This window comes from Lacerta agilis, chromosome 7, assembly GCF_009819535.1.
Source record: "Lacerta agilis isolate rLacAgi1 chromosome 7, rLacAgi1.pri, whole genome shotgun sequence".
NCBI lineage: Eukaryota > Metazoa > Chordata > Lepidosauria > Squamata > Lacertidae > Lacerta > Lacerta agilis.
In genome coordinates, this window is record NC_046318.1 from 71,804,662 (window position 1) to 71,824,646 (window position 19,985).

General features: G+C 43.6%; 1 protein-coding gene across 4 annotated transcripts in view; it reads right to left on the reverse strand.

Annotated features, from left to right (window-relative positions):
* ENPP2 (ectonucleotide pyrophosphatase/phosphodiesterase 2) overlaps positions 1-19,985 on the reverse strand; it is a 90,533-nt gene that overhangs the window by 20,732 nt on the left and 49,816 nt on the right. For 3 of the 4 annotated variants that reach the window (XM_033155787.1, XM_033155789.1, XM_033155786.1), the window contains 7 exons: positions 13,352-13,504; positions 9,593-9,701; positions 7,272-7,397; positions 5,318-5,349; positions 3,473-3,600; positions 1,244-1,331; positions 561-648 (listed from right to left, as the gene is read on the reverse strand). In XM_033155787.1, coding sequence (XP_033011678.1) covers positions 561-648; positions 1,244-1,331; positions 3,473-3,600; positions 5,318-5,349; positions 7,272-7,397; positions 9,593-9,701; positions 13,352-13,504 — 724 coding nt within the window. The remainder of the gene's footprint in view (positions 1-560; positions 649-1,243; positions 1,332-3,472; positions 3,601-5,317; positions 5,350-7,271; positions 7,398-9,592; positions 9,702-13,351; positions 13,505-19,985) is intronic. The other variant, XM_033155788.1, reaches the window with a different exon arrangement.

A 19,985-nucleotide genomic window follows, 5' to 3' on the forward strand; every position in this document is an offset into this window, starting at 1 on the left:
ATGTTTTACTCCTGGCCGTTGTGACGTTATCTGAATTTTAATTATTGCTGGGATATTATCATTATCATCATCATTATTATTAGTCAGCCACGCTGAAAGCACTTTAGCTGAAGGGCAGGTTAAGGTTAAGGTAAAGGTAAAGGACCCCTGGATGGTTACGTCCAGTCAAAGGCAACTATGGGATTGCGGTGCTCATCTCGCTTTCAGGCCGAGGGAGCTGGTGTTTGTCCACAGACAGCTTTCCGGATCATGTGGCCAGCATAACTAAACTGCTTCTGGTGCAATGGGACACTGTGACAGAAACCAGAGTGCACGGAAACGCCATTTACCTTCCCGCCGCAGCGGTACTTATTTATCTACTTGCACTGGTATGCTTTCGAACTGCTAGGTTGGCAGGAGCTGGGACAGAGCAAAGGGAGTTAAGGAAGCATGGCAGATCACCCTGCAAGAGGCAACAATATAGGATTCTGCTCTTCAGCCTGCTGAAAAGAAAAATGTGGTCCTAGAACAGAGGAAAGAAAGAAAGAAATAAAGAAGAAAGGACGAGTGTTTCCACTTACCACACATCACATTGTAAAGTTCTATATTCTCAAAAGGAGGCACTTTTGCCCTGAATTTAAACGAAGGTCCGTAGCCTACAAAGACCGTCTAAGAGAGAAAGACAGAAAAGAAGAAACAGTAGTGTCATTGTGGCCGAATGCATTTTGTAATCTAGGAGCAGCTGTCTAGAGGGCCACACTGATGTTCAAGCCAGTTTTTTGAGGGCCACGTGCCAGCTACTTGTGGCCCATGTCTGCATGTAAACACACAGTGTTCACACACGCTCACCAGACCTGTAGTCTCCCCTCTGTCACAAACACAAGCAGTCTGATGCTCCTACGCACAAACACACACACACCCCATACCCAGCCTTGTCCACTCCAGTGCTTGATTGAAATGGCCGGAAATGCTGCCTTCTACTTTGAGACTTTCCACCGACTTCCACTCCTGTGCTGGAATAGGGGTAATGCCGGCTTCTCACCTCAAACAGTAGCCAGAGGCTTCATTTCCCTCAGCCCAGTGCTGCTTAGCACCAAGAGCGGAAATACACAATCCCTCTGAATCTCTAATAAGCAGGGAGAGCAACTTTACTACCCAGCTGGGAGATAAAGCATTCTGCCTACCCTTTAAGCTAATTCAAGAATGTTACTTTTGTGCTAACAATGCCTGCCATCCCACCTCTAAGTATTCTGCTACCGCCTACCTGCATGCTATTGATCTTGTTATCGTAGCCGTGGTCTCCGTGGAAATAGCATTTTCCCGATATTTTCTTAAATACGTCTCCAGGTCTCCTAGAGGTTTTAAGAATATGTTGTTGTCGTCGTTTTACTACCACAAAGGAGCTCAAATGCAGCTTAATGTTCAGTTCCCCACGGAGGGCACCTTAATTTTTTTACCGGTGGGATTCAATCACAGACCAGCAAATTCAGGTTGCAGAACTGAAGCGGATTTGGCATGGTTGAGCCTGCTCCCCAACCCCACCAAAAAAGAAGAAAGAACCACAAACCTAACTTTTAGCGGCAAGGGAAACGATGCAACAATACACTAAATGTGGAATAACAATGGCTTGATGAAAGGTTGCGGAACCATTGGATAAACTTTGTGCAAATAAATCAGGTTGAATGCTCAATTAGCAGGTCATCTGGAAATGACCTGATTGTGAGTCAAGGACCCGCCACCCGCTTAGAGATAAATAAGACACAAGGACACAAGTATTTTGGTTAATGGGCTAAAGATGGCCACAACTTCATTGGTTACAGCATGTGAGTGGTATTGGCTTAGGCATTGGATCAAACAACCTATACATGACAGCGGTGACTCATTCAAGGGTTAACAACCAGTGGGAGGAGCTTCTTGATGCAAATACAACTGGAAGCTTCCCCTGACGTCACCGGGGGTCGTGCCGTGGCCCAGCAGGGCATCGGGCAGGATCCACGACTGCCGGATTCCTTTAACGGAATACCCAAAAAGGGGAAGGGTAGGTGATGGCCACAACCTGCCCCCCCAACACATCACACATATTGCAATGCCTAACCACCAATACCTGAAAAGTTGTGACAATTCGCTACGAGGTAGGCGAAAAACCGAGAGGCTGGTGCCAATTTGCCAAAAGGATAAAAATTCCTACCAGGCCCCCTGGGAAACCAACCGAAGTCCATAGCAAGGTCAAAAGAATAGATATGGCCTAAAGGGAGGGTGGGCAGGTGATCGGTCGACTTCAGGAAGCAGAATGAGGGTCCGGCACACTGCCGTGGCTGCTCAGATGGGGCTAGACCCCGCCCCTAAGCCAGTCCTATTGGCTAGCTGAAGGGCCAGGTGCAGCAGCCGGAAAAGCTGGCACAGGGGGACGAATACACCCCCCTGCCGACGTGGGAAATGGCTCCCGCTCACAACTCCTCCCCTCAAGTAGGAGGAGAGGCTTTGCAGAAAGGCAGCTATTTATGCAAAGGATCTGTTAATTTTGACTCTCTCTGTTTCTCACTTTCAATTCAAATTCAGTTCTTCACATTTCTGCAGCAATTTGCGATATTATTTTTTTAAAAAAACCCCAAACCTCATGAAAATTCTTCAACATTTTTGTGCGAATTTAAACCCAACACACACACTTTGGTATGCAGTTTTGACATATGTATGTATATATATATATATATATATATATATATATATATATATGCAGGCAAATTATCCTAAGACCACACGTTTTTGCATGTTATTTTCACCAATATATTTGCTTTCACTCGCATTCCCCCGCTAATATATGCATGTTTGTAAACATTGTTTTGATTGGGAAGCTAAAAATTCAGGTAGGTGTGAATTTCAAAGCACGGCTGCGTTTCTGTTTTCATATTGTTCCAGGAACTGCAAATTTGAAAGATTCAACTTTAATTGTGGACTGAATCACTCTGCCCCCTGACAGACTGTCAGCCACCATAGTAAAATGTTAATGAAAATCTAACACACTATTACAATTTTTTTTTAGCAAGAAACCTATTCTCAACTCTTGAAAAACTAAGGCTGCAATCCTAACAACAGCTACTCACAAGTAAACCACAAATAAGCAGGGCTAGGATTGCAGCCTTAGTCGAAGCAATATTATTTTATAATTCCGAGGATCATTCATACTGTTACAGCTGTGTCGCTAAGGAAATCAAATAAAAATTATTGCGATAGGAAACTCTTCAATACTCTCGAGTCCAGCTTGCAAGATGTACGTTTTTATAATTCTCTATAGGACTCTCTTTTTAAGACTAATGAGTAACCATGCAGCAATTCTGTACGTCAACAGCCACTGATACAGACATGGCTGGTTTCTTTAGCTATGGATAAGAAACCAAGCTCAATTCACTGCTTTTTTTTTAAACAAGCGATAGATCTACTTCATTGGAAATCTCGAAAGGCAAAAAGATGTAAGCGGAGGAAGACATCTGCTTACTTGGCCACATGCCATCTTCTTTCCACCAGCAAATGAACATCCTCGATCCTTCGGTTATTCGCATAATGCAAACGCTTAGGAAGATGCTGCTTCAAATACGGCTTGAAGTGCTGGTCAGGCTTCCTGCACTGAAACACAGAACTTTAGAGTTGCAGAGGGGACCACGAGGGTCATCAAGTTCAACCCGCTGCAGGGCAGGAACCTTTTTGCCCAGTCCAGGTCTCAAACTAAGAGATTAAGAGTCTCATGCTCTACCAACTGAGCTAGGGAGTTTATAACAGGGAATCGCAGGTCATCGTCCAAGTCATCTGCCGCCAGAAGCAGGAACCCTTTCTAAACCTAACCTTAGTGCACCCTCTATCTCTTATAAAGCTTATATCAAGTCAGATCATTTGCCCACCTCTACTAGTATTGTCTACTCTGATTGGCAGCAGCTCCACAGGGTTTCAGGCAGCAGCCTTGCCAAGCACCCATGCCCACTGGCGGAGGAAGAGGAGTCCGGGAGGAGCGCACCGCCCCTGGCAGCGCGATCCTGGTGGGGTGCCATTGTGGTTGCCCCCTGCCCGCGCTGGGCGCCATGCCCCTGCAGGCGGCATGTCCCGTCCCCAGGACACGTTCCACGCCCCTGCGGGCAGCGCGCCCTGTCCCGGTACATGCGCCAGCCCCGCCCCCGCCTGCTCTCTGCCTTCCCGGTGCCAGAGCATGAAGCTCCGTCACTGCCCATGCCCAGATGAGAACTTAACTTGAGGCTACAGGAATATAAGCAGTGAGCTGAGGCTCCATGACCCAAACACGTACAGTAACATCTAATGTAGGGATGCCAGAGAATTCCAGTTGGAAACAGAAGTACAAATTGACCATCCCAGGTCTAGAAAGGAAATTAATCCAGTGAATATGATCGGTATCAATCCAGCTAATACGATTTGTATTTGCTGAAACCCATGTTGTTTTTTTAAAGCCCTTTTTTTTAAAGACACACAATGAACGACTCCCCCCCCTTTGTTTTGATGCTTCCTTCATATTGAAATGAACAGTGTGCAAGTAATTACATAATTGATTACGCTAAATTTGTAAGTTGCAAAAGTGACACTGAACAGCAGGCAGCAACGTGAAAAAGTTTAGTGTTGGGTAGAAACTGAACGGTGGCAAAACAGAAACAGCGCCAATTGTGAAGAAGAAAGAGCAGAAGGGAAATTGCAACCTTCTTATCTTACATCCCAAATCCAATGTTAGAGTCATTGAAAATAGTGGGCATACCTACTTTAGATCCATTAATTTAAATGGGTCTCCTACGGGTATAACTTGGTTGGATACAACCACCACAGTTTCGGCTCTGAGAGTTTGTCATCTGCAATTGATTGCAGTGAGTTATAGGCTGTTTGCTTAATTTCTTCCACCAAAATTTTTAAGATTGGGTTGCTGAGGGTGGAAAGAAATTGAGTTAACACAATGCTGAGATGACTTCTGTTTTCCAAAGAGCCAAATTCCAAGTCTAAACTCATCCCCCCCCCTTTTAAAAACAGAGGTGTCATTTTTTTCAAAGGAGTACTAGCAAAATATTTACTTGGAAAAGAGGGTGGTTTTTTTTCCATTCCCAAAGAGATGGGATAAAGGGACCGTGTTCAGAGAATTAAGGCATTAAGTTGGTGCATGTTATCCAGAAAAGTTATAAAAAATCTGCTAGCAGCAACAAAACAGTGGAAATCATGATGAGCTTTCTTCCACACCCATGAGGCTTTATGATGGTCTAATCAGCATCCTCTTGACCAAGTTGTGTTAGTTAGCACTGTAAATGCTCAGCCCACAATTAGAATCCACAAGAGTGTGTGCTAAGCAAATACTTACTGTGAGATTAGCAACAATGGCTTTTGGATCATCTGTTGGAGAAAGTGGGGGGGGGGGGAGAGAGAGAAAAAAATCAACTGAACCTTGAGCTAAAGAAAAAGTTTTCAGAACAAGAATTAGCTTTCATATTAAAAATGCTTTTATTTTGCATTCTGGGATGGAACCAAACCATGCATTTAGATGTGTGGAAAGGGTCTCCTGCTTGTGGAGGAAACATTTGTGCTTTGTGCTAGAGCACTGCACAAGAGAAGTGAAACAAAGAAGGCAGGATGATGTTCTACTTCTGTAAGCACAACTACTCTAAAACTTACTGGTTTGTAGTGTTGTGGGGACTCTGGCCTATTTGCAGAATAATGCCAGCTGCTCCTCCCACTTCTACTCTCAGCTCCATGGATCCAAACCACTGGGTGAAATATTATATTGACATCTGTTGGGACAGGTATGGAGAGCCTGTGTCTCTCCAAATGTTGATCGACTACAACAACCAATGACTGATGGGATAGCTCAGTCAGTAGAGCATGAGGATCTTGATATCAGGGTCGTAAGTTCCAGCCTCATGTTGGACAAAGGATTCCTGCATTGCAGGGGGTTGGGCTACATGAACCTTGTGGTCCCTTCCAACTCTGATTCTATCAGCTCCAACCAGAACAGTCCCCATCGTTCAGCCCGGACACGGAGGTCCAGCTCCAAGGGCCTTCTGGCGGTTCCCTCCCTGCGAGAAGTGAGATTACAAGGAACCAGAAGAAGAAGAAGAGTTTGGATTTGATATCCCGCTTTTCACTACCCTAAGGAGTCTCAAAGCGGCTAACATTCTCCTTTCCCTTCCTCCCCCACAACAAACACTCTATGAGGTGAGTGGGGCTGAGAGACTGCAAAGAAGTGTGACTAGCCCAAGGTCACCCAGCAGCTGCATGTGGAGGAGCGGAGACACGAACCCAGTTCCCCAGATTACGAGTCTACCACTCTTAACCACTACACCACACTACACCAGGCAGAGGGCCTTCCCGGTAGTGGCGCCCACCCTGTGGAACGCCCTCCCATCAGATGTCAAGGAGATAAACAACTATCTGACTTTTAGAAGACATCTGAAGGCAGCCCTGTTTAGGGAAGTTTTTAATGTTTGATGCTTTATCGTGTTTTTAATATTCTATTGAGAGCCGCCCAGAGTGGCTGGGGAAACCCAGCCAGATGGGCTGGGTATAAATAATAAATTATATTATATGTATGAAAGTTGTAGCTCAGCAACACCTGTTGGACTATAGGTTCCCCATTCCTTGTCAAACAACAGGCACAAGTTACAGGTGGGTAGCCGTGTTGGTCTGCCATAGTCGAAACAAAATAGAAAATTCTTTCCAGTAGCACCTTAGAGACCAACTGAGTTTGTTCTTGGTATGAGCTTCCGTGTGCATGCACACGAAAGCTCGTGCCAAGAACAAACTCAGTTGGTCTCTAAGGTGCTACTGGAAAGAATTTTCTATTTTTTTCAACAGGCACAAGGTTATGGTTTGAAGGCTCTCAAGGCTTGCTACAGCTTGCTACAGCTAAGCAAGTCTGACTCTGGTCAGTACAGTACTGGGATGGGCGATCATCCAGGAATTAAATATGTGCCCCCGTGAGTTCCCTGGAAAAAGTAAAGTGGAGGAATTGCTAATTTAAATGTACCCCTATTGTGATTCATTACTTCCCTGCTTTTGTATGTGAGCTGGAATTGGTCTGTGGCCGAAATAATAAATTCAATGGAAGATAAATATAAGAAAATAAATAGGGAATTTGTCATTCCTAAACATCACCGGTATCTCAAAATCCTGGAATTAGGAAGTGTCTCTTAAAACAAGATCGCTCTCAGCAAGAGTGTTATCTTCATACTTCCATCATTTCTGGCAGCAGGAAAAGTATATATATATATCAGGACACACGCAAAGGCGCAAGGTGAACAGTGCTAAGAACCACTTACATCTGACGTTGCTGTTAGCTTTGGCACGAATACGCCCCAGTGTTCCTGGTATCAGAATTATGTCATCCACATTAGACAGGTAGTTGTTTAAATATTCAGTTCTTTCACAAGCGGCATCCTCCATCCCTGTACCAAGAAACATGATTTAGAAGGGGGTAGGGAGACTCCGGCATCAATATTTGTTCTGGGGCATAGCAAGGGTGGGCATAGGGGGCGGACCGCCCCATGTTCCATAACGGAGGGGGTGAAAATGATCAAGGAACAATTACTGCACTACTAGGGCAGTTCATAAAAAAACTTTTTTTAAAAAAATGCCTGCTCCGAAGGTCTTATCTTACTATATTAGGGATTATATAGCTATATATGAAATTTCATGCATATTGGTTAATATCTTGACCCTCCTCCACCAAAATAGCTGTTCACTTGGCTGTTTTCCTATGTCGTGAAGGCTGAAATTTCAGTTCAGTGGAGCACTTACTGTTCCCAACCCTAACCCTGTGGAAAGTCATCTAATTAATTTGATTTTGAGATGTTTTTAGGAGGTAATTTAATTATTGTTTGATTTTATACCAATGTTATGTATCTGATGTTAGCCACCCTGAACCCGACTTCGGCCGGGGAGGGTAGGATATAAATCAAAGTTGTTGTTGTTGTTGTTGTTGTTGTTGTTTGTTATTATTCCTTTGTAAGAAAATATGAAATAACGTAAAACCATTTTTGCGGGGGGTGGGTGGGGGGAATCAATGGGGGGGTTGACAAGAAATTTTCCGCACCGGGTACCACCTGACCTTCCTACGCCTCTGTGCTTGTTACTTGAGAGCAAACTGATGGAGAGGTTAACACTCTGGGAACCCTTAACAGTTTACTTCTTTAACTTCATAGCATGTGCCCTCCATCCAATGGCGAACACCCCTAGTCATAAATAAGACGAATCAGAAGCGTCTAAGATTTTGCTAAGATGGTGATTCTGGTGAAGGTAAAGGCATGAAATTGGGTTTAGAAATAAACTGCAGTTAGAATATCAAAGAACTATGACAAGCACAGGAAGGCTCTGCTAAGGAATTCAAGGAAATTTGTGAACAGAGACTTGCAGCCCAATCGTCAGCATGTTTACTCAGAGCTTAGGTTCCACTGACTTGCATGATTCTTTTCTCTAGAACGTATACTTCAGAATGCAACCTGGACACTGAAAATACTAATGGGTTGGCTTTTAAAAGTAAAATAGCCCTACAAAACATCTACAGGTGAGTAGCCGTGTTGGTCTGCCATAGCCGAAACATAGTCGTATCTGAAGAAGTGTGCATGCACACGAAAGCTCATACCAAGAACAAACTCAGTTGGTCTCTAAGGTGCTACTGGAAAGAATTTTCTATTTTGTTTCTACAAAACATCTGTTAGCAATAAGAGGTGGCTTACTACACCTGAGGTTCATGACTAAATTATCAACCTTGTCAAGGTTTCTGTAGTTATAGCTTCTTGGCGTTATTCTTGTCTGTCTTTATTCTTGTCATACTCTTAGAACTGATTGATTGCACATTACCCTGGCCAGACTTCAGTAAAAAAAGAATTCACACACACACTCACCAAAACTAAAAGAATCAAAAAGTTGTATGAGGTCGTCCTATCTATCTAGAATAAGCTCAAACTAGTTTTGACATTCTCTTCTGGGGGCTGCAGCCCCAACCCATCAACAACCTATGCTTAAATAAGAAATTAGATAGCCATCATCCTGGACCACCTATCTCTGTCCTAGACTGAACTCATTGTGTGGGCTTGTTCCAACAGTTGCTCCAGCAGCACAAGCAGAATCTCAGTTCTTATGACTAAATTAATAGGTTTGCGAGACAAGCAGTGAACTCTTCAGGCGGGTGACATCTGAACTGCCCTTCTTTGGTCGGATTGTTTGGTGTGTGTCTCTTAACCTTTGAGTAGTTCATCTCTCAGCAAACTGTTTGACACATTAGTGATAAATGTGATAAAGTCAAAAACAAATTGCCAAACAAAACTAGACTTCAGAAGGCCTGAAGTGGCAACATACCACTGCAAGACAACACCCTCACCCTCTTCCTTCCTTTAGAGATTTGTGTTTGCACTAATTTCATGTGTTTCTCCCTGTTCTCCACTGAAGACACGGCGATATGTGTAGATCTTAAAAACATGAGGACACATGTTGGAAGTCGCACGACTCCTGAAGAAGCAGCTCTCTCATTTACCAACACTCCCATGACATCTTTTGCTAACTGGATACCTTTAAGTATTCAATAACATTAGCTGAGACTTTTGCATAAAGTTAAAATAATAATAATAATAATAATAATTACCATGATCACCAACGAAGATAATGTTGACACATCGGTGCAGGTTCAACTGCTTCAGCCCATCCATTAGTTGTCCCAGGATCTTGTCAATCTCTCTTAGCGGATGCAACATCTAAATATGCATATATTTACATATGATATGGAATGGTGGCAACCCATCCTGGCCAAGCTCTATACCCATATAAATAACACAGCTCAAATGCCAGGTGGCTGGAAATTGAACATCGTCGTGCCAATTTATAAGAAAGGGGATAAAACCCTCCCTCAAAATTACCGCCCCATTAGCCTACTGGACACCCCCTCCAAACTCTATGCCTATCATCTGCTTACTGAATTAACAGACTGGCTAAATGAAAACAACACCTTATATATTTACACAAAGGGTGAAAATCAGCTCTTTCCCACCCAATTCTCACACTTTGGTTCATTTTCCAGTTAAATTGTTCACAACCAAACACCAGCTTTGGACTTGAGGCATTATCACCATACCTTCAAATGTATAGTGTCAGTAAAATAAAGTCCAGAAAGATAAAGAACATAGTCTAATCCGGTGTTGGAGCAGACCAAGATACTAGTAAGTCCAGCATCCCATTTTCCATATGTTTAGTAGTCACTGATAAGGCTTGCGGTGCAATCCTACACATATCTACTCAAAAGTAAGCCCCATTGAGTTCAATGGGACTTACCGTATATACTTGCGCATAAGCCGACTTTTTCAGCCCATTTTTTGGGCTGAAAAAGTCGCCCTCGGCTTATGCGCAAGTGAGGCGGGCGGTGGGGAAGGAAAAGCAGAGAGAAAGAGCTTCTCTCCGCTTTCCTTGGGTAGGAAAAGCAGAGAGAAAGAGTTTCTCTCCGCTTCCCTCCCCCCCCACCCCACCAGGAAATGCGCAGGATGGAGATCTGAGAGCGTCTTCTCCGATCCCGCACGATCCCATCCCGTGCGTTTGCAGCTGTCTGCGAGGTCCTAGCGCCTCCAGACACAAGCTAGAAGGGTAAAGACGCCTCTGCCTCCACTCACCAGCAGAAAGGCACAGAATGGAGGATCGGAGAAGCACTGCACAATGCTTCCCCCTCTGTCAGTTGGGGGGGGGAGAGAAGTGGAGAGAAGCTCTTTCCTGCAAAAGGCACAGGACAGGATCAGAGAAGCTGGGGGCATTGGCTTGCCAAGGGTTAAAAAGGATTGAGTGGGATTCCTAGAGAGGTCAGGAAATACCAAGCCCACCTACAAAAGGAGGAGGGGGCCTTTGTCTCTCTCTTCTGCATGTGCTGCATCCCTGGCGCCTCCTGAATCCAGTGAGTCTCTGCTCATCTTGCAAAGGGTCCATTGGGGAGAAGAGGGGGTCCCTGGGATGAAGGGGAGGGTGCAGGGAGGACCCCCAAGTCAAGGAACAGAGGCTCTTGCCCCCCTCCTCTCTGCAAAGCCCAGGAGGAGGCAAGGTCACAGGGGCTCTGCAACTCTTATCTTCCTTTGGATCCATTCACAGCTTGGCTGTTTGGGAAGGGAGGGTTCTTTGGGGAGGGAAGAAAAGGGCCTGAAAATAAACCCCCTCACACTCAGGAATCAGTCCCATTTATTGATAGAGGTTGTAGGGGGATGGAAATATTGGACATAAAATACACCAAAGAAATAAAAAGGAAAGCCTAACTGTTGGAAGAGGGGAGGGGGCAAATAAAAGAAAGCGCTTATTCCTGTGGTGCAGAGTCAAGCCTATGGAACTCCTTGCCCCTGTTTTTCTTTGAAATAAATATTCAAAAACATTTAATCTACTGATGTCTCAATTAATGTAATTTTATTTATTTTTAGTTTTGAAATTTACCAGTAGTTGCTGCATTTCCCACCCTCGGCTTATGCGCAAGTCAATAAGTTTTCCCAGTTTTTTGTGGTCAAATTAGGTGCCTCGGCTTATATTTGCGTCGGCTTATACTCGCGTATATACGGTACTTCCAGATAAGTGTGTATAGGACTATAACCTCCATCTCTTCTAATTTGCACTCCCCGTGATGTTATCCTTCCATGTTTTTCACATGAGCGTTATCATATTTGACATTCGAAGTGATAGTAAGATTTTCTGCAAAATCCCTCAAACAGTGGTGAAGTTTGAGCCCCTGTATGGAAATCACTGATCTAAGAAACTGAAATGATCATCTGGAAATACCAACCAGCTGGTGAAGTATGCTAGAACGCAGGTCTTTTGTAGACTCGTATTCTTAAGTAACATAACAGAAGACTTCAAATTTGAAGTGAGCCCCTAGTCCACTTGCTTAAACTTTTTTAAAAGGCCTTGGCTAAACTTATTAGAGATGACTGAAATCCATACTTTTAAACAATAGACATATACAATCAAAATATTCGAGCACCACACAATGCACTTCCAAGACCTAGCATGGAGTTTTTTTTGCCAATACATTTCTACAAACAAATACAATGCCTGTATTTAATAAAATATACTTCACTCGGATTCCTTGTGGGACAATGCAAGCAGAGGACTGCATGGCCTTTTGACCATCTAACAAATTTGTTTTAGAGCAAAGTTGAGCGGCTCTCTATTTAAGAATGAAAGCTACTGGGCAAATGCTTCTTTTCCTACACAACACTGCATTTTGCCTATTTATTAGTGAACCACAGAAACATCTCCCCCCTCCACCTTTTCTAATGCACAAGTCTTAAACTTGGGAGTTCAGACTTGGAGTACTCATGAATTTCAAATGAGCGGCTTGGGGTGGGTTTTGCTTGTTTGCTTTTGCGGGAACATTTGCCTCTGAGGAAACCTGAAGCAGTGGTATTGGCAAGATGAAAAAGACAACTAGTCACATATATTTACATCCTACGTCCAGATTGACCGAAATAATCCGAAGCTAGGCATTTTTAATACTGCAAAATAAAGCACACACAAACATCGACTTCAGTCTACTTCTGCAGGTTCAAAGGTTAGAAAACCTTTGGCCAGCCTCCACAATGTCAAACCAAGTCATTTCTATGACCTATGAAGAACCTAAAGCTTGAGTGAAGACATCCCACAGATGTCCAAGTCCAGATTGCTAATCCTGAGCTGTGATTGCTCAAACAAACAGTTTCACTTGCCAATATCACTTGCCAATTTTCACCGCCTCAAAACGTTCCTGAAGTTCCAAGGAGGCATTTTAGTCCTCCAAAACAAATGGCTGACATCAAATATTAAGCTGATGGCCATGAAATTGAAAAGATTTCACAGAACAATGCTTGTGACCCAGCTTTGATGCCCCGTTGTAAGGGGATGCTAATGGCAGCCTTGTGCCATGCTAAGAAAGGAAGTAAACTGGTAATATTTTTTTCAATAACCCTCAGGCACTACTGGTAAGACTATTCCAGATGGGCATACACCCAGTTTCAAGAAATGATTTTTAGCCGAAAAGGATGATATGAAGTCTGGTAAATAGCTTGACTCTAAGGGCTTGTCTAGACATTTCCATCTGTGGACAGAGAACTTTGGATGAACTTTTTTCCCCAGCAGGATTTATTTGCTGCTGCCCTGTCTGTACCATTTATATACATATTTTGAAACAGTTAAGATGATCGGGCGAGTACAAGGAGAAATACAAGTCCAAAAAAAGAGGGAGACGAGACAGACTACCGTTGCTGATTAATATGTTGCTGACATATTTTCAAGATGGCCGCAATGGAAGTTCCACTCTGAAGAAGAGAATCCCAAAGTTGAAAAAAGAAAAAGAATCAAACGGTACAAGAGCTTCAGAATTTGGTCCGTGTCAGTTTTGTAAACTTACTTTGTTCCGACGGGATTCCGCAGAGTATTGTTCCGCTCTAGGCGCTTTCCTTCTTTTCTTTGAAGAATCAACACGTCTTTTCTGTCTCCTCTTAGGAGTGATCTTTCTCTTAGGTCTTTTAGATGGAGTAAGAGGTGAGCCAAAACTACTCTCCTGTACTGGCGGAGAGAGATGCCTGGACTCAGAAAAAGCTCATCTCGGCTAACACCAGATAGTTAAAACTACCTGTGCCAGCAGCAGATTTAGGAATCAGTACACCAAGTCTTGGTTAAGGCCACCAGAGGTAGTTCAGAGGTCAAGTCAGGGCGAAGTTACTTCAGCCAGTTACGTATAAGAACAGAACTAGAGCCCATCAGAAACAACAATTCCCTGGAGCAGAGGTTCATTTTCTAGTGGGAAAAGGGCTGTGGCTCAGTGGTAGAGGATCTGCTTTGAATGCAGAAGTTTCCAAGTTCAATCCCTGGCATCTCCTGGTAGGGCATAAAGAGACTCTGTCCTGTCTGAAACTCTGGAGAGCCACTTTCAGTCAGTGTAGACAATACTGAGCTATAGTCTCAGTAAACAGCTTTCTATGTTCCTAAAGGGCTTTGTTTTATGCTCTAAAATTTGATTTCATCAGATTTTTAATGCGTTTATGCCTTAAAATACTGATAATCCACAAAATGTGAGCCAAATGTATAAGAGGCCACAAAAATGATTCACATTTTATTTCCATATGGCCAGCTTGCTAGTCTGTATCTATCTGTTCCATGTGCCAAGAGGCATGCCCAATTCTTATTGTTATTATTATTATTATGAGTTTTTTTAAAAACCCACCAGAAGGCACAATATTCTTGGCAGGAAGTAGCACTACACTATTGATATTTTCTGTAAATATTGATCTTTTCTGTAAAAAAACAACAACATCAAAAACCCCACACATATTTCTGAATGAGACGTAATCCCACCTGTAGGGTACCATTTTGTTTTTAGCCAGGTAGTTTTCATCAACATTGGACTTATTTTTGTTGCTGGAAAAGGGCCTAAGGATAGATGCCGGAGAGAGGAGGTAACAGCGAATCGTCCATTGCGTTAAGAAGAAGGAGAAAACCATTTGGAGGGAAAGAGGCGCCTCAGAGGCAAGCAATGCGCAGTTGTCCGAGACGACTTTAAATTGATCTTTAAAAGAAGCCACATGGCATGCAACTCCAATTGACTACTCCAATGAGAGTTTCTGGCATCTTTTAGGATCAGCTTCTCAGAAGAGTGCAAGATGACACATACAGGGAGATAGTGCAGTGCAGCTCATTTAAACAAAAACAAAAAAGATGAAGAAAGGAAATGCAGCGAAGGAGGTTCAGACTCGGCAGTGATTTACAACGCCGTTTGTTCCTATCCGCTCAGCCATCCGCCGTCTTTGTTGCTTCAGTCGCAGACCCGCATTCTTGGAAGGGAAAACAGTGTTACCATCTGCCATGCTGTTTCATTGCTTCCCAGGCAAGCAGCTGGAAGGGAGATGCTAATCCAATTCCATTTGTCTCTCTCCAAAAAGCAGCTTCAGAGTTTCTTTTTAATATATATATATGTATATAGAAGAGGAGGAAGAGTTCAAGCTTCGTGCAGTTTTGATGAGGAGAGGAGCAGAGGAGGGAGAAAAGGAAGGATTCTCATAACTTACTCGCTCTTTCTAAAAGAAGCACAGCCAGAGCTTTAAACTGGGCCACCAAGTGGTTCTAAATAAATCAGAATTGCCATCCCAGGGTAACATGTTAGAGGGGCAGCAGAACAGTCCTTAAGCACATGAGTTTGTTGTCCGGTTCGCAGCTCACCTAGTAGACCGCACATTTTGTAAATACATTCGCAAAGTGATAGCTTCTCTTTCCAAAGAAGTTAGAGCTAGGAAGAAAGCCAAGTCTCTATTAACCAGCCAGGGCATCACTTCAAAAGAGGAAGAACAAGGACTATAAGTACAAGGGGTGGAAGATGGGTGCATAAGATCTCTAGCTTTGTAATTAAGAGTTATAGGATCACACGCACAAAGGAGGCAGAATCTGGTCAGCCAAGGGTCTACCTCAAAGGATAACAACGTTATGGCTATGTTCCCATCCCGCCTCCTCCTGCTGGATAGCCAGAACATCAACTTCTGGCAGCTTAGTTTCACTTTCCATGAATCTTGGGTCTGGTTTACAACAAGCTCTGGTTAGTTGAATGAACCCGCTTCATAAACCATGGTTTGCCGATGAATTGTTCGAAAGCTGGTCAGAATTAGTTTTAAGCCACTCTGCCAAAGTCCTCCACTTGGATACATGCAAGGAGAACAGGGTCAGAAGTGTGCTAGTCTATGGTAGCTCCTTCCCAACTGTGCATGTAACACTAAACCACTGTTTAGTGTTACATGCAAATATGACGGTTGTGATGGAAAAGGCAAGCACGTGGTTTGGGGATGCTTCTCAGATGATGGAGGGTCTTTTCAAGGGTACGGCTAAGCAGAGAAAAGAGATCCGTGACCAGATCTCTCAACATTTCCCCTCACTGGAGTTTCAGTTTGGATCAATTGCTTAAAAATATACTCTGGAAGAACCGGTCGTGCATCCTCTGCATCACTTCTGTTTCTGGCACACTAATTCATTGGGCCTTGTCATCTACAAGCCATGTGGCAACTGGCAATCCAGTACTGATGGCTGGGGCCCAGCAGGGTCACTAGGGGCAATGCAGCACCAAGTCTGGAGTTCTAGGACAAAGATACCACTTCCTTGCATCCCCAAGCCTTACCTCTTGGATTATCAGTGAACTGACAGTGAGCTGTCAGAGTCCTCAAACCTCCTTCCCAAAGCCCAGCGCCTTGCTTTCTGGGCATCGAGACTGCACCCCCTCAACTCAGTGCCTAGTGTGCACCATTCACACAGCCCTAAATCTGCCCCTTCAAGCACTTTGAACTTGAGCTCGGAAATTTACAAAGAGTCAATGACTCTGGTTTAGCACTAGTGAGATATGACCCCACCACAGTTTTAAAGCCAAGAAGTTTGGATCTTCCTATGAGTAAAATCTGTACTGGAAAGCCAGTATCTTAATGAAGGCATAAGTCTAAAGCAGCTATTGCACTGATTACTAGAACTGTAGAGTTGGGAGGGACCACGAGGGTCATATAGTCCAACCCTCTGCAATGGAGGAGTATTCTGCCCAACGCAGGGCTCAAACCCATGACCCTGATATTAAGAGTCTCATGCTTTAGCCACTGAGCTATCTCCTTGAGCCGAGCAACAAGAATCTCTTTGACCCCAGTGTGTTGCATGCATCGATGAAGGATAATTTCTTTCTGTCTGAATATTGAGGCATACAGACCTAATTCACACCTTCCTAACACACAGATCAGAATGTATTGATGCTACAGATTTCACACTTCTCCAATACAGTTCTCTGCTGAAGAAAGTCCCCCAAAAAATGTACATGCAGAAATAAGTTTAAAATGTGTGTGTCTCAACCCATGCATTTCTAAACTTAAACAAAACAAAACAAAAACCAGTGATTAAAGCCAAAATGGTCAAAACACAATCATGAAATGAACACATGGAAGAATGAAATGGGTCAGAAATAGATTAATTGCCCCACCCCTGCTTTTATGTGTTTCCCAAACTCAAAACTCCCTAGTGGCAAAGTGAGAGATAGCTAAATTGGGAGAGCATAAGACTTAGGTAATTTCAGGGCTGTGGGTTCAAGCCCCACATTGAGCAAAATATTCCTGCATTGCATGGGGTTGGACTAGAGGATGATCCTCGTGGTTCTTCCAACTCCAATGATCTACTATATTATCTGTTCTGCACAGTCACACACAGCCCCAATATCTTAACTACACGTTCTATAAATTGTGTAAATATACAGGAGCAACACTGGGGTCAAATACATACTGAAACATCACCAGCTTCTTATATAACTGCAGCATGAACACAATGCAGCTATTGTGTTAACTGTTTTTACTATGCACGAGAGATCCTTTACAACCAATATACTGGATGCAACAGCTTCCACCTGCAATCACTTAAAGTGGGGTCTAATGTACCCCCCAATCCCTCTCGCACACAATGAGTCAGAGGCTGAAATGCCACAGAAGAGCTGGATCCTTTATTAAGCAGAGAATACATGAAGTGTCACTTGGTTAGGTTGGCTTCCTCCAAGCTGGGGCCTTTCCAGCTGTTTTGGACTCTAGCTCCCACCAAAGCCAGCACAGGGGTAAAGCAAATAGGAGTCAGATAGGACCCGGAGCACAATAGGTTGGGAAATGTTGGATTAGGAGGAAAAGTTTTACATAATTGTTTTAGTCTCTCTTTACGATTACCCCGAATCCGTAGGCGGGTTAAAAGCCGAACACATGATTTCCATCCCTCTAATGTTTGCCTCCAAGATCTAATGTGCTGCTCAAATACCATATGGACAGAAAAGGCCCAGATCTGTTCCAAATGTTTAAAGAGCAGCCAGCTCTGTACAAAGGAAGCCTTGGGGGTGGGGGTGGGGAGAAAACGGTTTGCATGCAATAGCCAAACTACTATGATTGCTAAGCAAGCAACCAACCCTGAGGGGTCCCCACTGAGGTCTTCCTCCCAGCTGATTTATGAGACATTCACAACTCTTAAAAAAAGAAAAGAAAAACCTGAAAAAGGAGAAACATTAAATGTTTCCTATCCCTTTTGTAAAAGGGAAAAAAACACACCCTGCCCCTAGTAAATCTTGACATCTGTGCACCATGCACAGCTGTACTGACTTCTTGAAATATTCATTCAGAAAATTCAGGCCAAACTTAGAGCGACATGGGAGATCTGGGTACCTGTTCTCTCTCTCTCTCTCTCTCTCTCTCTCTCTCTCTCTCTCACACACACACACACACACACACACACACAGAACAAGGAAAGTAGCAGCATGTCTTTTTTGGGGGGTGTGATTAAATGGGGGTGGTGGAAGCATGTGAAAGGTTAAACCCCTCTCTCAATATGAAGCCTTCACAACCTTTGCTTGGAAATACAGGCAACTCCTCATTTAAGTATGTTCAATATGTGCGCAACCGTGCACAAACGCATCGCACCGAACCTGGAAGTGATCCAAAATCGTCAGAAAAAGGGGTGGTGCAGGGGCGCAACGGGGTGTTTGCAGGCTTTTTCAATGGTGTTTCAAATATACTCAATTTCACTTGAACGTGTGGTGCCTTGGAACATAACCCCCACGTAAATGGGGGGCTGCCTGTAAAAGAAAAATGAAGGGGGGGCGCGTTTCCATTACTGATCTCTAGTGTCACTTCTAGGTTTGACCGTCTGCTACTTTAATTGCCTGTAGGGGGACTGATATATGCAGGCTTCCACAAATTTTGGTTGGAGTTGGTGTCACCCAGTCAGGATTGTGCATTAGTCAGGACACCACCCATCTCCTGAGAGCATGGCATAAAAAATGTGAAGGTATTCTATACTTCAGAACAAGGCTCTCATCCCCTGAGACTCACACCCACAGGTAAACAGGAAGCTATCTTGGGCCACTGGTCTATCTAACCCCAACACTGTCTGCTGTGTCTTCCAGGATCCCTCTATTGTCTTAGGCAGAGAAGGTCCTGTCCTCCCCACTAGGTGATCCTATCTTAATTTGGCACTTCCAGAGTGGTAAATTGTGATGGCAGTGTACAAATTTGCCACCCTTATCATTCTGCCACCTGGAGCAAAGCTCTCACTGTGACTAGCAGTGAGAAAATTGATTCAAAGCACTGCAGGAAACAGTGAGTGTCATTATCATTTAAAGAGATCCTGTTATATCAAAGCACTTGTGAAACTCCTCTAAACTTCACAAGTGGTTAGACATGCAAAGGAAGGCAGTCATTCAAAACACACACAAATCCATCGCTGGAGCTAGCTGAGTGGTTCTGCGGATTGCGGTCAGAGAGGGAGTTTCCAGAAACGCAATCTAAAAGATGGTTGAGTTGCATTTTTAAACATCTAGTTCCTTATCAGGAACACCAATATTTCTGGCCAACTTACTGATTCTATATATTGAGTGATGCCCATTATCAACAATTAAAATGGGCCTGATTATTAGGTACACATCCGCCAAATGCAAAAAATGAAACAAAACCATTTCCTTAAAAACGAAAAGGAGGAAACCTCAGAGAGATGCTATAGCATTAACTGATATAGTTATTATATAGCAGAAAACATAACCTAACCACAAGAAATGCTATTTTCCACACACTGCTCTTTAAAACCGGTTAACTTTGAATATATCCAAGAGGTGGCCTGTCAATGATAAATTTTGCTCCTGCCTAAACCACACATCTATGATTTTATGACACTCCAGGAGGTACTTATTAGAGCTGGAAGTTTTCAGTATTGTTTAACATTTAACAATAAATTCAGTATTGTTTTCCTGCCTTTCTATTTTCCACAGGCTCTCCTCTCATTGGATGCTTACAGATGTGCAGATTAAACCATCAGCTTAAAAACACACACACACAATTCAGTCAAATGTTTGCCTTTCTATGGCTTTTGCTGTAATGCAAATTGTAAGGAAGTTGCGGCCCTCCAGATGTTCATGGCCTCCAACTATCCAATGACCAAGGAGGATGGAGTGTAGCAACATCTGGAGACCAACAGGCTCCCCCAGCTCTGGAGTACTGGCAAAGCAC